At 43.1% G+C, this 13,330-nt stretch overlaps 1 protein-coding gene across 3 annotated transcripts in view; it reads right to left on the bottom strand.

The window, feature by feature from the left end:
* Positions 1-13,330, bottom strand: part of SDCCAG8 (SHH signaling and ciliogenesis regulator SDCCAG8) — a 200,038-nt gene that overhangs the window by 180,238 nt on the left and 6,470 nt on the right. For all 3 annotated transcript variants that reach the window (XR_009450217.1, XM_059677343.1, XM_059677342.1), the window contains exons 2-4: positions 6,739-6,879; positions 5,958-6,043; positions 4,273-4,386 (exon numbers count right to left, since the gene is read on the bottom strand). Coding sequence is in view for 2 of the 3 variants with exons in the window: in XM_059677343.1 (XP_059533326.1) it covers positions 4,273-4,386; positions 5,958-6,043; positions 6,739-6,879 (341 nt within the window). In the remaining variant the exon portion in view is untranslated. The remainder of the gene's footprint in view (positions 1-4,272; positions 4,387-5,957; positions 6,044-6,738; positions 6,880-13,330) is intronic.

The raw sequence follows: 13,330 nt of genomic DNA, 5'->3' as shown, positions 1-13,330 counted from the left end.
CGCCAATTTTATTCTTCAAACTTCATTGGACAAGACCCCACAAGAAGAGACTGCTCGCCCGAACCCCAGGTAACACTGAGCTGGGAAACGAATGTGTCATTGATGAAACGCTCAGTGTAGACAAGGCTGCGTGTTAAAACTCCAGAGGGCCCCAGTGTTGGGGGGATCCTACACTTCTGTGAATTTTATCTCTAGGACACCCGGTTCTTACAGCGAAGACTAGAGAACAAGTCCCTGTGGAGGGGAGGGAAGGAGAGGGGACGCAGCCATTCTGAAATATGCCCAGAGCCTCTGTTCTCCCTAACCGCCCGCTGGAGGAGGAACTATTTTATCTGAGTCTAACTAACTGGTTTTCTCCGGTCCTAACCGGCCTGGGGAGGGAGATACCCATCTCCGCTCCCTCCAGCCTTCCTGTCTCACTGCAGGGAGGGGAAGACCGACACTTGAGAAAGTCATGGCCAGGGGCAAGGCTGACTAAAGACCTGAGCCCTAATCACAGGACCACACTGCTTCCCAGGCTCCCATGGCCACCACATCAAAGGGCTTCCTATGTAATGGCAGGGGAATGCACTAAAATAACGGTGCATCTTACACCATATTCTAGAAGAATCCCCAAGGGAAGCCCTACGACACCAAGGAGACAAAAGCCAAGAGACTAGAGGCAGTGTTGGCCTCTGCCGCCTACAGCAACAGCACACAGCACACACAGCCTAACTCCCAGCCAAATAAACATGAAATCTCACACTAAATGTCCACTTCCTTCAGTTCCTTTTGTGGATGAAAGGGGCCATATGCTAACCTGACTAGTTCAGGGAAGGCCTGCATGGCGGGTGTGCCAACTCAAAGACCTAAAATAACCACAAAAGATGGTCTGAAAATTAAATACTCAACTACAAACAGGTTATGGTGGGTAGTCATGTCCTAGGCCAGTATTTTCCCTGACAAAGATCAACTTAGATCTTTACTGAGCCCGTCTGTCTTTTTGCCTCTAAGATAACATATCTGCGAGATGTCTGGGTAACTTGTAACTTCCTCTTTTTTTTTTCCGGATTCCTCAAGGCACAACAAGCTGCACCAGGACATTCCCTCGTTGTTATTGTTATCAAATTAATTGTCAACTGTTAATTATGTAAAACTATCCTGTATCCATTTATGCAAAAGAGGCATATGTCCATCATTCCATTTTTATCCTATCTCAGAGGTTAGGCCACCCCCTTTGCTTTCTCCCACCTCCTTAATCTATCACCAATGAATTTCATGTAACACACTTAAGTATTTTCCTTTTCAATTTATAAAAACAAGGTATGAACTCCTCATTCTCCGGAGCATTATCTCAATTCGTTGAGGTTCTGCTTCCCGGCATATATCGACAGTCTGGCTCAAATAAACTCCCAAAATTCTTTATAGGTCTGAATGCTTTTTACGTTAACACTTCGACCCAGTACATCATGTCTAACATTCAATGAAAAATTACAAGATGCACTAAAAGACTTAACACAGTTTAAAGAGACTAAGCCAGTGCAGAACCAAATTTGGATATGGCAGAGGTGTTGGAATTATCAGATTAATTAGCTCCAAATAATTAGCATTAATATTCTAAAGAGTCTAGTGGAAAAAGTGGACTACATATAAGAACGTAAGGGTAATGCAAGCAGAGAAATTAAATATGTAAGACAGAATCAAAAGGAAATGCTAGAAATAAAAAGCATGATGACAGAAATGAAGAGTGCCTTGATGGGCTCATTAATAGACAGGACACATCCAAGGAAAGAATTAGTGAACTTGAAGAACTGTCAATAGAAACTTCTCAAAATGAAATGCAAAGAGAAACAAAGAATGAAAAAGACCAGATTATCCAAGAATTGTGGGACAATTACAAAAGGTATAACATATATGTAATGGGAATTACAGAAAGAGAAGAGACCAAGGAGAAGAAATATTTGAAGCAACAATGATCAAGAATTTTCCAAAATAAATAATAGACTCCAAATCACAGATCCAGGAAACTCAGAGAACACCAAGCAGGAAAATATCAAGAAGTCCACACTCAGCCATAGCATATCAAAGTGTAGAAAATCAGAGACAAATAGAAATTGAGAAATATTGCAGTTGACCTGCCTTACAAGAAATATTAAAAGAAGTTCTTCAGAAACTTCTTCCCAACTTTATCTCTAGATAATAATCCCAATCAAAATCCCAGCATGTTGTTTTGTTGATATTGGCACACTGGTTTTAAAGTTTATATCGAGAGGGAAAAAAAACACACAAAAAACCCCCAACAACCCAGAATAGCCAACACAATACTGACAGAGAAGAATGAAGTCGGAGGACTAATACTGCCTGACTTCAAGACTTTCTATAAAACTACAAAAATCAAAACAGCATAGTACTTGCAAAAGAATAAAGAAATAAATCAGTAGAACAGAATAGTGATCCCCAAAATAGACTCACAATATAGTCAACTGATCTATGACAAAGGAGCAAAAGCAATTCAACTGATCTACGACAAAAGAGCAAAAGCAATTCAATGTTTCTGGAACAACTAGCTATACACATGCAAAAAAAACAAAAAACAAAACAACGAATCTTACACAAAAACTAACTTAAAAGGGAGCATCGGTCTGAATGTAAAACACAAAATTAGAAAACGCTGAGAAGAAGAATAGAGAAAATATTGGTGACTTTGGGTTTGGCAATGATTTTTAGAGATAATATCAAAATTGTAATCCACAAAAGGAGAAAATTGATAAGCTGGACTTCATTAAAATTAAAAACTTCTGCTCAGTGGAAGGCCCTTGCTAGGAGAATCAAAAAACAAGCCACACACTGGGAGAAAAGATTGCAAAAGGCATGTCTGATAAATGACTGGTATCCCAAATAAAAAGGAACTCTTAAAATTCAACAATAAGAAAATGAATAACTCTATGAAAAAATAAGCAAAATACCTCTACAGATACCTCATCAAAGAAGATATATAAATGGAAAATAAGCATATGAAAAAAGTTCAATATTACATGTCATCAGAGAATAATTGAAATTAAAACAATGAGATATCACTATACACCTCTAATACTCTAAAATCCAAAAAAATGACAACAGTAAATGGGTCAAGATGTAATTAAAAAAGTTATCAGTAACTACTATAAAAATATCACATGACCTGAAGCATTGATATTGAAAAATGAAAGAAAGAAAAACTAAAACCTTAATATACTTTGGGAAGTCAGAAATGCTCCAATGGCATTAATGGCATTACTAAACTCCATAGAGTCAAGCAATACATAACTGTCTATTATTTCAAGCCATAGGTGACACATTCGGTTTCTTGATCATTGTTACTAGGATCCCATGAGCCATTCCCATCATTCAAAGTCAAGGGAAGAACCTTTATACCGACAATGGAGCAGGTTTAGTCTAGTAGCGTAAGTCCCTGCCTGTTGCACCCCAGCTTCAATAGGTTGACAAATGTGGGGGAATGACTGGGATTACTATTCCGAAGCCTCTTCAATCAGCTGGGCTAAAGTAATTGGAGTGGATAGAAAAATTCTGAAACATGAGATCATATTATCAAAATGTTAGACACAGTTGAGTTATGAACTACTGGAAAATTAAGCAATCAGAAATGGTGGCCCTGGCCAGTGTGGCTCAGTTGGTTGCTGGTTTGATTCCCAATCAGGACAAGATCCGGAGTTGGGGGAGTGGAGGAAGCAGCCAATTATGTTTTACTCTTCACACTGATGTCTCTCTCTCTCTCTCTCTCTCTCTCTCTCTCTCTCTCTCCTTATTCCTTCCTCTCTCAAAAAAAAATCAATAAAAATATTTTTTAAAAAAAAGAAATGGCATGGTCAAGGGTATCATTCCCAAGCCTAATACATATTAGTCTTTCTAATCATAAGCATGGCGATTGTCAATATAATTGCTATAAACATGAAGACTAATAATAGTAAATTTTTGCACAAGGAATTATTAATATAAACTTTAATTTAGGTAGGTAAGTTTTATTGTTGTTGTTTTGTTTTTTATAAATTTAAAATATATTCTATTGATTTTTAGAGAGGAAGGGAGAGGGAGAGAGAGACAGAAACACCAACGATGAGAGAGAATCATTGATCGGCTGCCTCCCACACGCCCCCAACTGGGGATCGAGCCCGCAACCCAGGCATGTGCCCCTGGCCAGAATCGAACCCGGGACCCTTCAGCCCGCAGGCCGATGCTTCATCCACTGAGCCAAACTGGCCAGCGCTAGGTTTACGTTTTTAATGAGAAACTTACCTTGCAGAATTTGACTTCTGCCTCTAAATGATGAATGTATTGGGACTGATCATAGATGATAGGGACAAGATTATGAGCAGTAGGCATATTGGTTTCCTCATATTCTGATGACCTCTAAAGAAAAAACAACAAATTAAGCATGTTTGGGTTTATCAAAGAATCAATGAATACCATCTCCATATCAATTTAGCACTGACGTCATATAAACACAGACTGAATCACATGCAGCTACTAAGTATTTATTTCTCTATCCTAAAAATTCCACAAATAGGTAAGATTCAGGGATATGAACATTTTTTAAAGATGGAAAATGACAGTGGTTATAAAAAGCACATGGCAAGTGGAAAAATGCCAAGCAGTATAGTTGCCTGGGATGGACTGTCTGTTTGAGCCAACTATCTATCTATCTACTGATCTATCTATCTATCTATCTATCTAAAAGCCTAATATGCAAATTATCCCTCAGGAGTTGGACCAGGAGACCTGGAGTTCAATCGCTCGCTATGACGTGCACTGATCACCAGGGGGCAGTGCGGAGTGAAGGAAGGCCCAGGCCAACAGCTGGCAGCTGGGGAAGGAAGGCCCTGATCGGCCCTGATCGCCAGCCAGGCCTAGAGACCCTACCTGTGCATGAATTTCATGCACCGGGCCTCTAGTTTTGAAAGAAAGGGCAAGTCCCTTCAAGAAACCTCCACTGAATAGCAGTGGCAGCTAAGGCTGCAGTACCACTCCCTGAAGGAGGGACTGTTTAGACAGGTGTTTGATGCCAAGTGTGTGTCATGAGTAAAATTCTGTCTTTACTACTATTTCGGCCATTTAAACCTGGCAAATCCTTCCCTCACACCTCCCTTCACACCTATCTTAACCTTTAGCCTATCACACTGCTTCAATCAGGAGTAATACGCTCTGTCAAAGCAATGGCAATAAAATCCAACTTCAGAAGATACAGGGTCTAACTTGTAGTATCACACAATTTTATAACCATGTGTTTTTTGTTTGTTTGTTTGTTTTTTAAATATATTTTATTGATTTTTTACAGAGAGGAAGGGAGAGAGATAGAGAGTTAGAAACATCGATGAGAGAGAAACATCGATCAGCTGCCTCCTGCACATCTCCTACTGGGGATATGCCCCGCAACCCAGGTACATGCCCTTGACCGGAATCGAACCTGGGACCTTCCAGTCCGCAGGCCGACGCTCTATCCACTGAGCCAAACCGGTTTCGGCAAACCATGTGTTTTTAAATGTAGAATAAGATTACAAACTTCGGTTTTGACATTCACAATAAAAGCGTATTACAAAGGACAGCTGGAATTATAATTAAGTAAATTCTAAAAATGATCAAATACAGATATAGCCCTCTAAAAAAGAAATGGCTAATCTTTTTCACATATTCTCCCTTTTTTATATTTGCTAATAGTTGCAAAGTAAATTCTCTAAACTATTTCCTCACTCATGTTTCTCAAGTGAAGAATAAAATAAAAAGCCAGGATTCCCTCCGCGATAGAAGTCTCTCTTCTGCAGCTAAAATCATCAGGGGAAGATAATTTCTTCTTATGCTGTATTTACACTATCAGAACGCCCTGCTCAGAACAGGCCTACCACATTTCCTACTAAAACGACACTGCAGGTAAAACACAGCTAGAGAAATAATGCTTTCGTTGGGTTGCAAATGTTGACACTTACCAAAGGGGACATTTTTCTTCTTCTTGATGGAGACACCTCATTTTCCTTAGTTGCTTGTTGGTACAACAAGGCTTTGAGTTGAATAACTACAAGGCAGAAGCAATGTTTATTAACCTTATTGGCGATCCATGGTTTATCGTCACCCAGCCATTCTCCCATCCATCTAACAAATATTGTTTAAACACACATTATGCATCAAAACAGGAGATGCAAAGCAAAGGTGAGGAAACCTCGCCCACTTAGGAGCTAAGACTCCACTGGGCAAGAATGATACACTAATAGATATAAAACAATATAAGTTTGTATGTAGACCTAGAGCCATCGATAGTGTTACAAAAAGAAGAAGCACCTAATTGTACCTGTTTTCACAGAGAAGATAACACTGTACAGGGCGAACAGGAGATCGCTAAGCAGAAAAGGGGGAGGCAAATGCCAGTAGAAGGCATGCACATGCAAAAGCATAGGAGCATGGCCAGTAGGTTGGTCTGACTGGAGCATGCCCTGCAAGATGGATGTTGGAAGGAGGCTAGAAAAACAAGGCTGGAAGGTCGCTTGGAGCCATCTACGGAAACGTTGCTATGATACACTAAGAATTTTGGACTCTGGCCTATATAGGCATTGGGAAGTCAAAGGGAAAACAATTAAGCAAGGAATTGCATTAGCTGATTTGTGATCCAGGGATAAAATCCTAGCAGTGGAGGGGAGAGGGGCTGGAGTTGTTACCATACGGGGTTTAAGAATTCCCTGTGGGTCACCCGGGTGAGGGCTGCGTCCAACTCACCAGCATGGCTGTGCTGTAGCTCGTGCCAGGCAGTCCCAGTGTCCTCACTTCCTCCTTCAGTGCTAAGAGGAGGCTCTAGTGCACCACCTCTAACAGCGGCATTGTATTTGCTCAGCTGGTGAAAGCTTCTCCTCACATGTTCTGCAATAACAAGGCGAGAGTGAGGCTGCAGAAGTCTGGGCAGTTTCTAAGGGAGAAGCAAGCCTTCTGAAACTTTATAGGAAAAGGCCGAGTTCTGTTTCTGGCTTGCTGAGGAATGCTGGAGGAAGCGAGGGAAGGTTAAGTTCAGGGTTGAAGATTAGACTTGGTCTCTAAGGTCACGGACACCTCAGTGGTTGATCCTCACTACATACAGTACTACCAGCAGGAGGACTGAATGGGAGAGCTCCTCTCTAACCCACTAACCAAGGAGACAAAGAGCCAAAGACTCCCTAATCCTCCTGGGGACACTGGGCTGAGTGGCAGAACCCACAAGAGGGACTCCACCACACCCAGCACCTGCCCAGGCAAGCCTCCTTGTTCCTGTGGGCCCGACGTCCCTCCCCCAGCAAGAGACAGCCAACTGCCTGGCCGAGTTTTCAATCAGGATTTGAATAACTAGATGGTTTTAGTGGCAGCCCCTGTAGACCAGCCCTTCATATGTACTGCTGGCTGAGGACATCTCGTGTAGCAATTCCTGGTTAGTGCAACTGACCGACACTAGAATTGAAGCTTACACTCACCAGCACATACTTCACATACAGTTTAAAACAAAGTATTTTAAGACATATGACTATAGTAGTGCATCCCTAAAAATGGTCCCCAGGCCCCAGCCTCACACCCTTCTCCTCTCCCGCGTTGTTGAAACTGAGCAGGTCTGTAAGGCACTAACCAATACAATGCGGTACAAGTTACCCCCAGGCCAGAGCAGGCCTGGGCTTTAAGTGCTGGTAGGTTCTGCTTCCTCCCTCTTGGATGGTTGCTTTGTGAGCCCTGAGCCACAAGTAGGAAGTCTGGCTACCCCGCTGGTGACACTGTGAAGAGGCCTCATGGGAAGGAGAGGCCCCGAGACCACACGAGAAAGAGAGAAGCCCAGTCCTGCTAACAGCCCCGTGGACCCTCCCGGGTTGTTGCTTTCAGCCGCCAAGGTTCGGGGTGGTTTGTTATATAGCAATAGATAACCGGAATAATTATCAGGGAAACACTAGCCACAAAACACTTTCAGCAAAGGATCCAAGTCTGACATTCATAGCAGAACTATGCTAATGACAGCAGCGATATATGACTAATAGTTCCACTCTACTCTAGTGGGTATTTTTACATGAATATCAACTGGAGCACCAAGCAACCAATTGGTAATTTCATTGATTTCAGGTTTAAATTTCTTCTAATCTCGCCGAAGCCGGTTTGGCTCAGTGGATAGAGCGTCGGCCTGCGGACTGAAGGGTCCCGGGTTCGATTCCGGTCAAGGGCATGTATCTGGGTTGCGGGCACATCCCCAGTAGGAGATGTGCAGGAGGCGGCTGATCGATGTTTCTCTCTCATCGATGTTTCTGACTATCTCTCTCCCTTCCTCTCTCTAAAAAATCAATAAAATATATTTTAAAAAAATAAATAAATAAATTTCTTCTAATCTCATGATTAAATTCACTGGTTTCAACCCAGAAAACTGTAACTATAACATAAAATGTTCTTCGTACATTAGAGGTGGAGGCCGGATTTCAGTCACCATTTTCAAATCTTGACATCTGTATTTGAAAATTATTTTTCAACTCATTAATTTTCTATATATATGCTAGTATATATAATTATGTTTAAAAAAACATGAATTCCCACTCAGGTTCATGCATACCTATTATCTATTTCAAATGCATTCCATTTAAACAATTCTTAAGTTCCTCAGAGGAGACGGTACTTTCCCTAAGTAAGAGCAACTCACAACAATGATGGCAATGAGGTTGCCATCTTTTGATCCAGGCCCTTCTTTGACAATGTAGACCTATTTCTCCTTGTGTCCTCATGAGAAAACGCTCCTCTTCCTTGCTTCCTATATGGGAACCCTAAGAAAGCCACAAAACAGCTACATTTTCATTACCAATTATCGCTGGAAAAATATTATAAACATATATTCTCCAGGACCTTGGGAAACAGATTCCATTTCCTCCAAGCTCATTCATTTCAGATTATACAAAAAAAAATTACCATAACTTACTAGAAGAAAATACACCCTAAAATAATTACAAAATATCTAGTATAGGTTCTTCCCTTACAGAAACTCATTTTCTCCCTGGATTTAACTAAAGAGGACAGGTCTTTAGGTCAAGGTGCAACACCAATCTGATGAAATGCTGTTGCTCATCTACATAACAGACCTGGTGAGTCTATCACCACATTTCTCTCCACACCAACCCTGTGGCCACACAGACCTTTCTCTAAGCAGCGGTTCTCCGCCTGGGCTGCACATTAGAATCACCTGGGAGTCTTTTTAAAATCCTGATCTCTGGGCCTCATCCTCCGGAAATTCTGTTTCTTTGTTACTCATGTTGTGGCCCCACCCCATAACAAAGAAACAGAATTTCCGGAGGACGAGGCCCAGAAATCAGGATTTTAGAAAGATTCCCAGGTGATTCTAACGTGCAGCCCAGGCGGAGAACCGCTGGTCTGATGGGAATTCGGTGCTGATGACTCAGCCAGCCTGGCCTCCGGTTACTCACGGGGAGTTTGAGACAACCAGAGGAGATGCCTTCCTGACTTGAGCAAAATGAGAAGCAGCAATGGTTTTCCAATAACTGCACATGCTCTAAAGACACTTGTTAATGGAAAAGGGAAATCAAAGTGTCACATGATAAGCAACGTAGTGCACAGAGCTTTAGATTTATGCACTTCGATCTATGAACGAAGCACTTATCTCCACCGCCTCCATTAGAAAGGAAACAGAGGGTCTGACGAACATTAAATGTGTGCTCCGGGAGGTATCGAATGACTTCACCTCCAAGACAAAGGGTAATTACTTATTTATACCTAATATGACTAAAAGCTAATGCGCTAAATTAGGAAAAATAAAGGAAATCTGAAAAAAATTGCATAGTTGAAGGTCCCTAGAGGCAGTTCTTTCATCAGATTACGACGATGGCAGAGTTTGATAAGCCCACTGATCCCCTCTCTAATGTCTACAATGTCTTGTTTAATCCTTTAGAATTTCTAACCTTCAAAGACAACGTGTCAAATTGCACCATGAAAACAGTATTATGTGAAGTACTGAGATATTGCTAAGGGTACGTGATATTTTTACGTTATTTCAATACTCTATTTCAAAACATGTGTTATACACTTGGACAAACAGAGGAATAATAATGCTCCAAAGATTCTAGACCAGTGGTTCTCAACCTTCCTACTGCCGCGACCCTTTAATACAGTTCCTCATGTTGTGGGGAACCCCCAACCATAAAATTATTTTCGTTGCTACTTCATAACTGTAATGTTGCTACTGTTATGAACCGTCACATAAATATCGGATATGCAGGATGTATTTTCATTGTTACAAATTGAACATAAGGAAAGCATAGTGACTAATCACAAAAACAATATGTAATTATAGATGTGTTTTCCGACGGTCTTAGGCGACCCCTGTGAAAGGGTCGTTCGACCCCCAAAGGGGTGGCGACCCACAGGTTGAGAACCGCTGGTCTAGACAGAGGAAACCCCATTGCTCTTCAACTGGAGCCATTGCAACTGAAGGCCCCATAAATCCTACTCGGGACACTGCCCCCCAAATGCGGTACCTGCTGCGCACACACACGGGGAACCAGATTACACAGGACCTGCCAGCTACCCGCTATCCCACTGCTAATGGGCACGGAGTCATCTGCCTCTAACCCAGAGAGCAGAGAGGACACTCATTTCCGCTTCTCTCCTGCGAGGGCAGAAAGGGTATTTCACGGAGCATCCTGACTTCTCCTCCCCGGACCAAACCTGGGCTGAATGTCAACTCAGTTATGACTACAAACACCAACAGGACCTCTGGGTGCTACACAAATCATATGAACACAGGTGTCAGTAAGTAATATTTCTGCTTGTCCACTATCCAAACATCAGGCAGTGCGATGAGCCCCCAACAGGTTAGCCAGCTGCTGATTGCTGACAACCGAAGTCTGTCTTGTTCATTTATTTTTTTTTAATCCAGTTTCTCTACTTCTAACTCCTGGCTCACCATTGGGTGTCTCATCATCAAGATGTTTTGGAACAAAAGGCAAGTACGTCCCAGTCTAGTGAGGATCACCCCTTATCCACATACTGTGAATTATTAATCTCTACATTGTCCATCTGTACCGGGGGAGGTGCAGGGGGATTAGCCTGGTGACAGGGGCAGGGAGCCACACCCTGTGAGCTGTCCAGCTGTCCCTGAGAAAACACGCAATCAACCGAGACCGCCCCTGGCGGCGACAAGAGAGGCATCAGGGTTCTCGGAACCAGCTCGGACTCAGGCAGGCAAGCAGGAAACTGAGACCCCGGCGAGATAAGAGATACATGTGTTTGTCCACCCTGCCTGGGCCTCAGCCTGGTTCAGGAGATTGCTGTCACTGCTCACTCAGGGACTGACAACCAAGAGACAGCAGCCTCATCCAAAATCAGACAAAGCCAGCTTTGTAAATGGCCATGACCATAGTGAGAGACATCAAAAGCGTATATAGACAGTAAAAAAAAAAAAAGAATCCCAAAGAAAATACTACCGTAGGACTCTTAATAGCCGACAAATGTGCTCAAGTGGTTGGCGCCGGGAGCGAAAGATAATCCAAGCAAGAATGCAAACATCTTAAGGAAGCAGTGTCTGGGCGCTCATGAATGATGCATGGATGTTGGCAAATCAAGGAGATTGGCTTCGATGCAGTCTGAGGGCTACACCTGGCATTCTTCTGGCACTGGCTGGGAGGACTTATGCACCTGTCACTTTCCATTGATGAAGAAGTAATCCTAGCCAGACTGGCAGGACATGGGCACCATCAGCAGCCAGTACAATCTGTATCCTTAATTGTAATGACTCTCAAGTATGACTCGGGCGGAGCAAGGGCTGTGAGCAAAGGCTTCCTTCAGGACCGTGGTTTCTCAGCCTCAGCGCTACTGACAGTGGACCTGACGATGCTTGTGTCGGGGGCTGCGTGGTACATGTTTAGCCCCATCCTTGGCCCTTCCCCACTGGATGCGGGGGGCATCCCCCCTCCCAGGTTTGACAAACAAAAATGCCCTGAGACATGACCCACTGTCCTCTGGGCAGAAACATTGCCCCAGTTGAGATCTATTGGTTTATTTTTTTATTTTTTTTAATCCTTACCCGAGGATATTTTTCCCATTGATTTTTAGAGAGAGTGGAAGCGAGAGGGAAAGTCAGAGAGAAATGTTGATGTGAGAGGAACACATAGATTGGCTGCCTCCTGCACACGCCCCAACCAGGGCCTGGGCTGGGGAGGAGCCCTTGACTGGAGTCAAACCCTTTGGTCCACAAGTCGATGCTCTATCCACTGAGCCAAACCGGCCAGGAGGAGATCTATTGGTTCAGATCAATTGAATAAGACAGCTCGTGTTCAGTCTTGAGGAGAGATGCCCATCGCACCCCCCAGGTTACTGTCCTGTAACGGCAGCCCCTCTTGGTGGACGGCGGGCAGGACCCGAGCTCACCGGGCGCAGCAGTGGTGCTGGGGCCCTTCTGGTCCAGGTGTCCAGGCAGGCGTCATATCTCTACCCGCTGTCGTCGAGAACATGGAATTCAGATTCCGCTCCATGTCATTCCAAGGCCTCCCACATGAAACATTTGTTCTACTCCAAGGCCATTTTTCAGAGCTAACCTGGGTGGCTATTCCTTTAAACATTCCAGTGGCTGGGATGAGGCGCAGTCATAATCAGTCACAAAGGTTGCGTGGGTACGTGCACAAGTGCATTTCAAGCTACTTTCTCTACCTTTCTGTTTGTTTGTTTGTTTTGCTGTTGTTACTCCTCACCTGAGGATATTTTTCCATTGATTTTTGGAGAGAGTGGAAGAGAGGGAGAGACGGGGGGAGAGAGAGAGGGAGGGGGGGAGAGAGAGATATCGATGTGAGAGAGACACATCAATTGGTTGCCTCCCACACGTGCCCAAGTACATGCTCTTGACCGAGAATCGAACCAGGGAACCTTCAGCCCACAGGCCAATGCTCTGTCCACTGAGCTAAACAGGCTAGGGCTTCTTTCTCCACCTTTTGACCCTGAAAGGAGTACCACTAAGTGGAAAGACTAAAAACCTTAGCAAAGTGCTGAGAGCATGTCTTGTAAACATCTCAAGATGGAATATAATTATTCTCAGTATCTCAATAGCTTGAAAACGACTCAATCTCTTCTTTCTGTCCAAGAACATGTACAAATGTCCTTACAACTTCATAACGCTGAGCCATGTTTGATTCTAGATGATGCTAGAAATTCCTAATTACTTCTTTGCATGCTAAGTCCTGTCTTTTGCCTACCTCACCTCCTCAGTAGGAGGGAAAGAAAACTGGAATTTTACTGCCTTTTTCTTATTCTGGTAAAAGAAATGGCCACAAAAGTTAAAATTACTAAGAAAAGTCATGTGAGTATATAAAGCAAA

Source organism: Myotis daubentonii, chromosome 20, assembly GCF_963259705.1.
Source record: "Myotis daubentonii chromosome 20, mMyoDau2.1, whole genome shotgun sequence".
Taxonomy (NCBI): Eukaryota; Metazoa; Chordata; class Mammalia; order Chiroptera; family Vespertilionidae; genus Myotis; species Myotis daubentonii.
The sequence above is the reverse complement of the archived record's forward strand: the minus strand, read 5'-3'. Positions and strand labels throughout refer to the sequence as shown.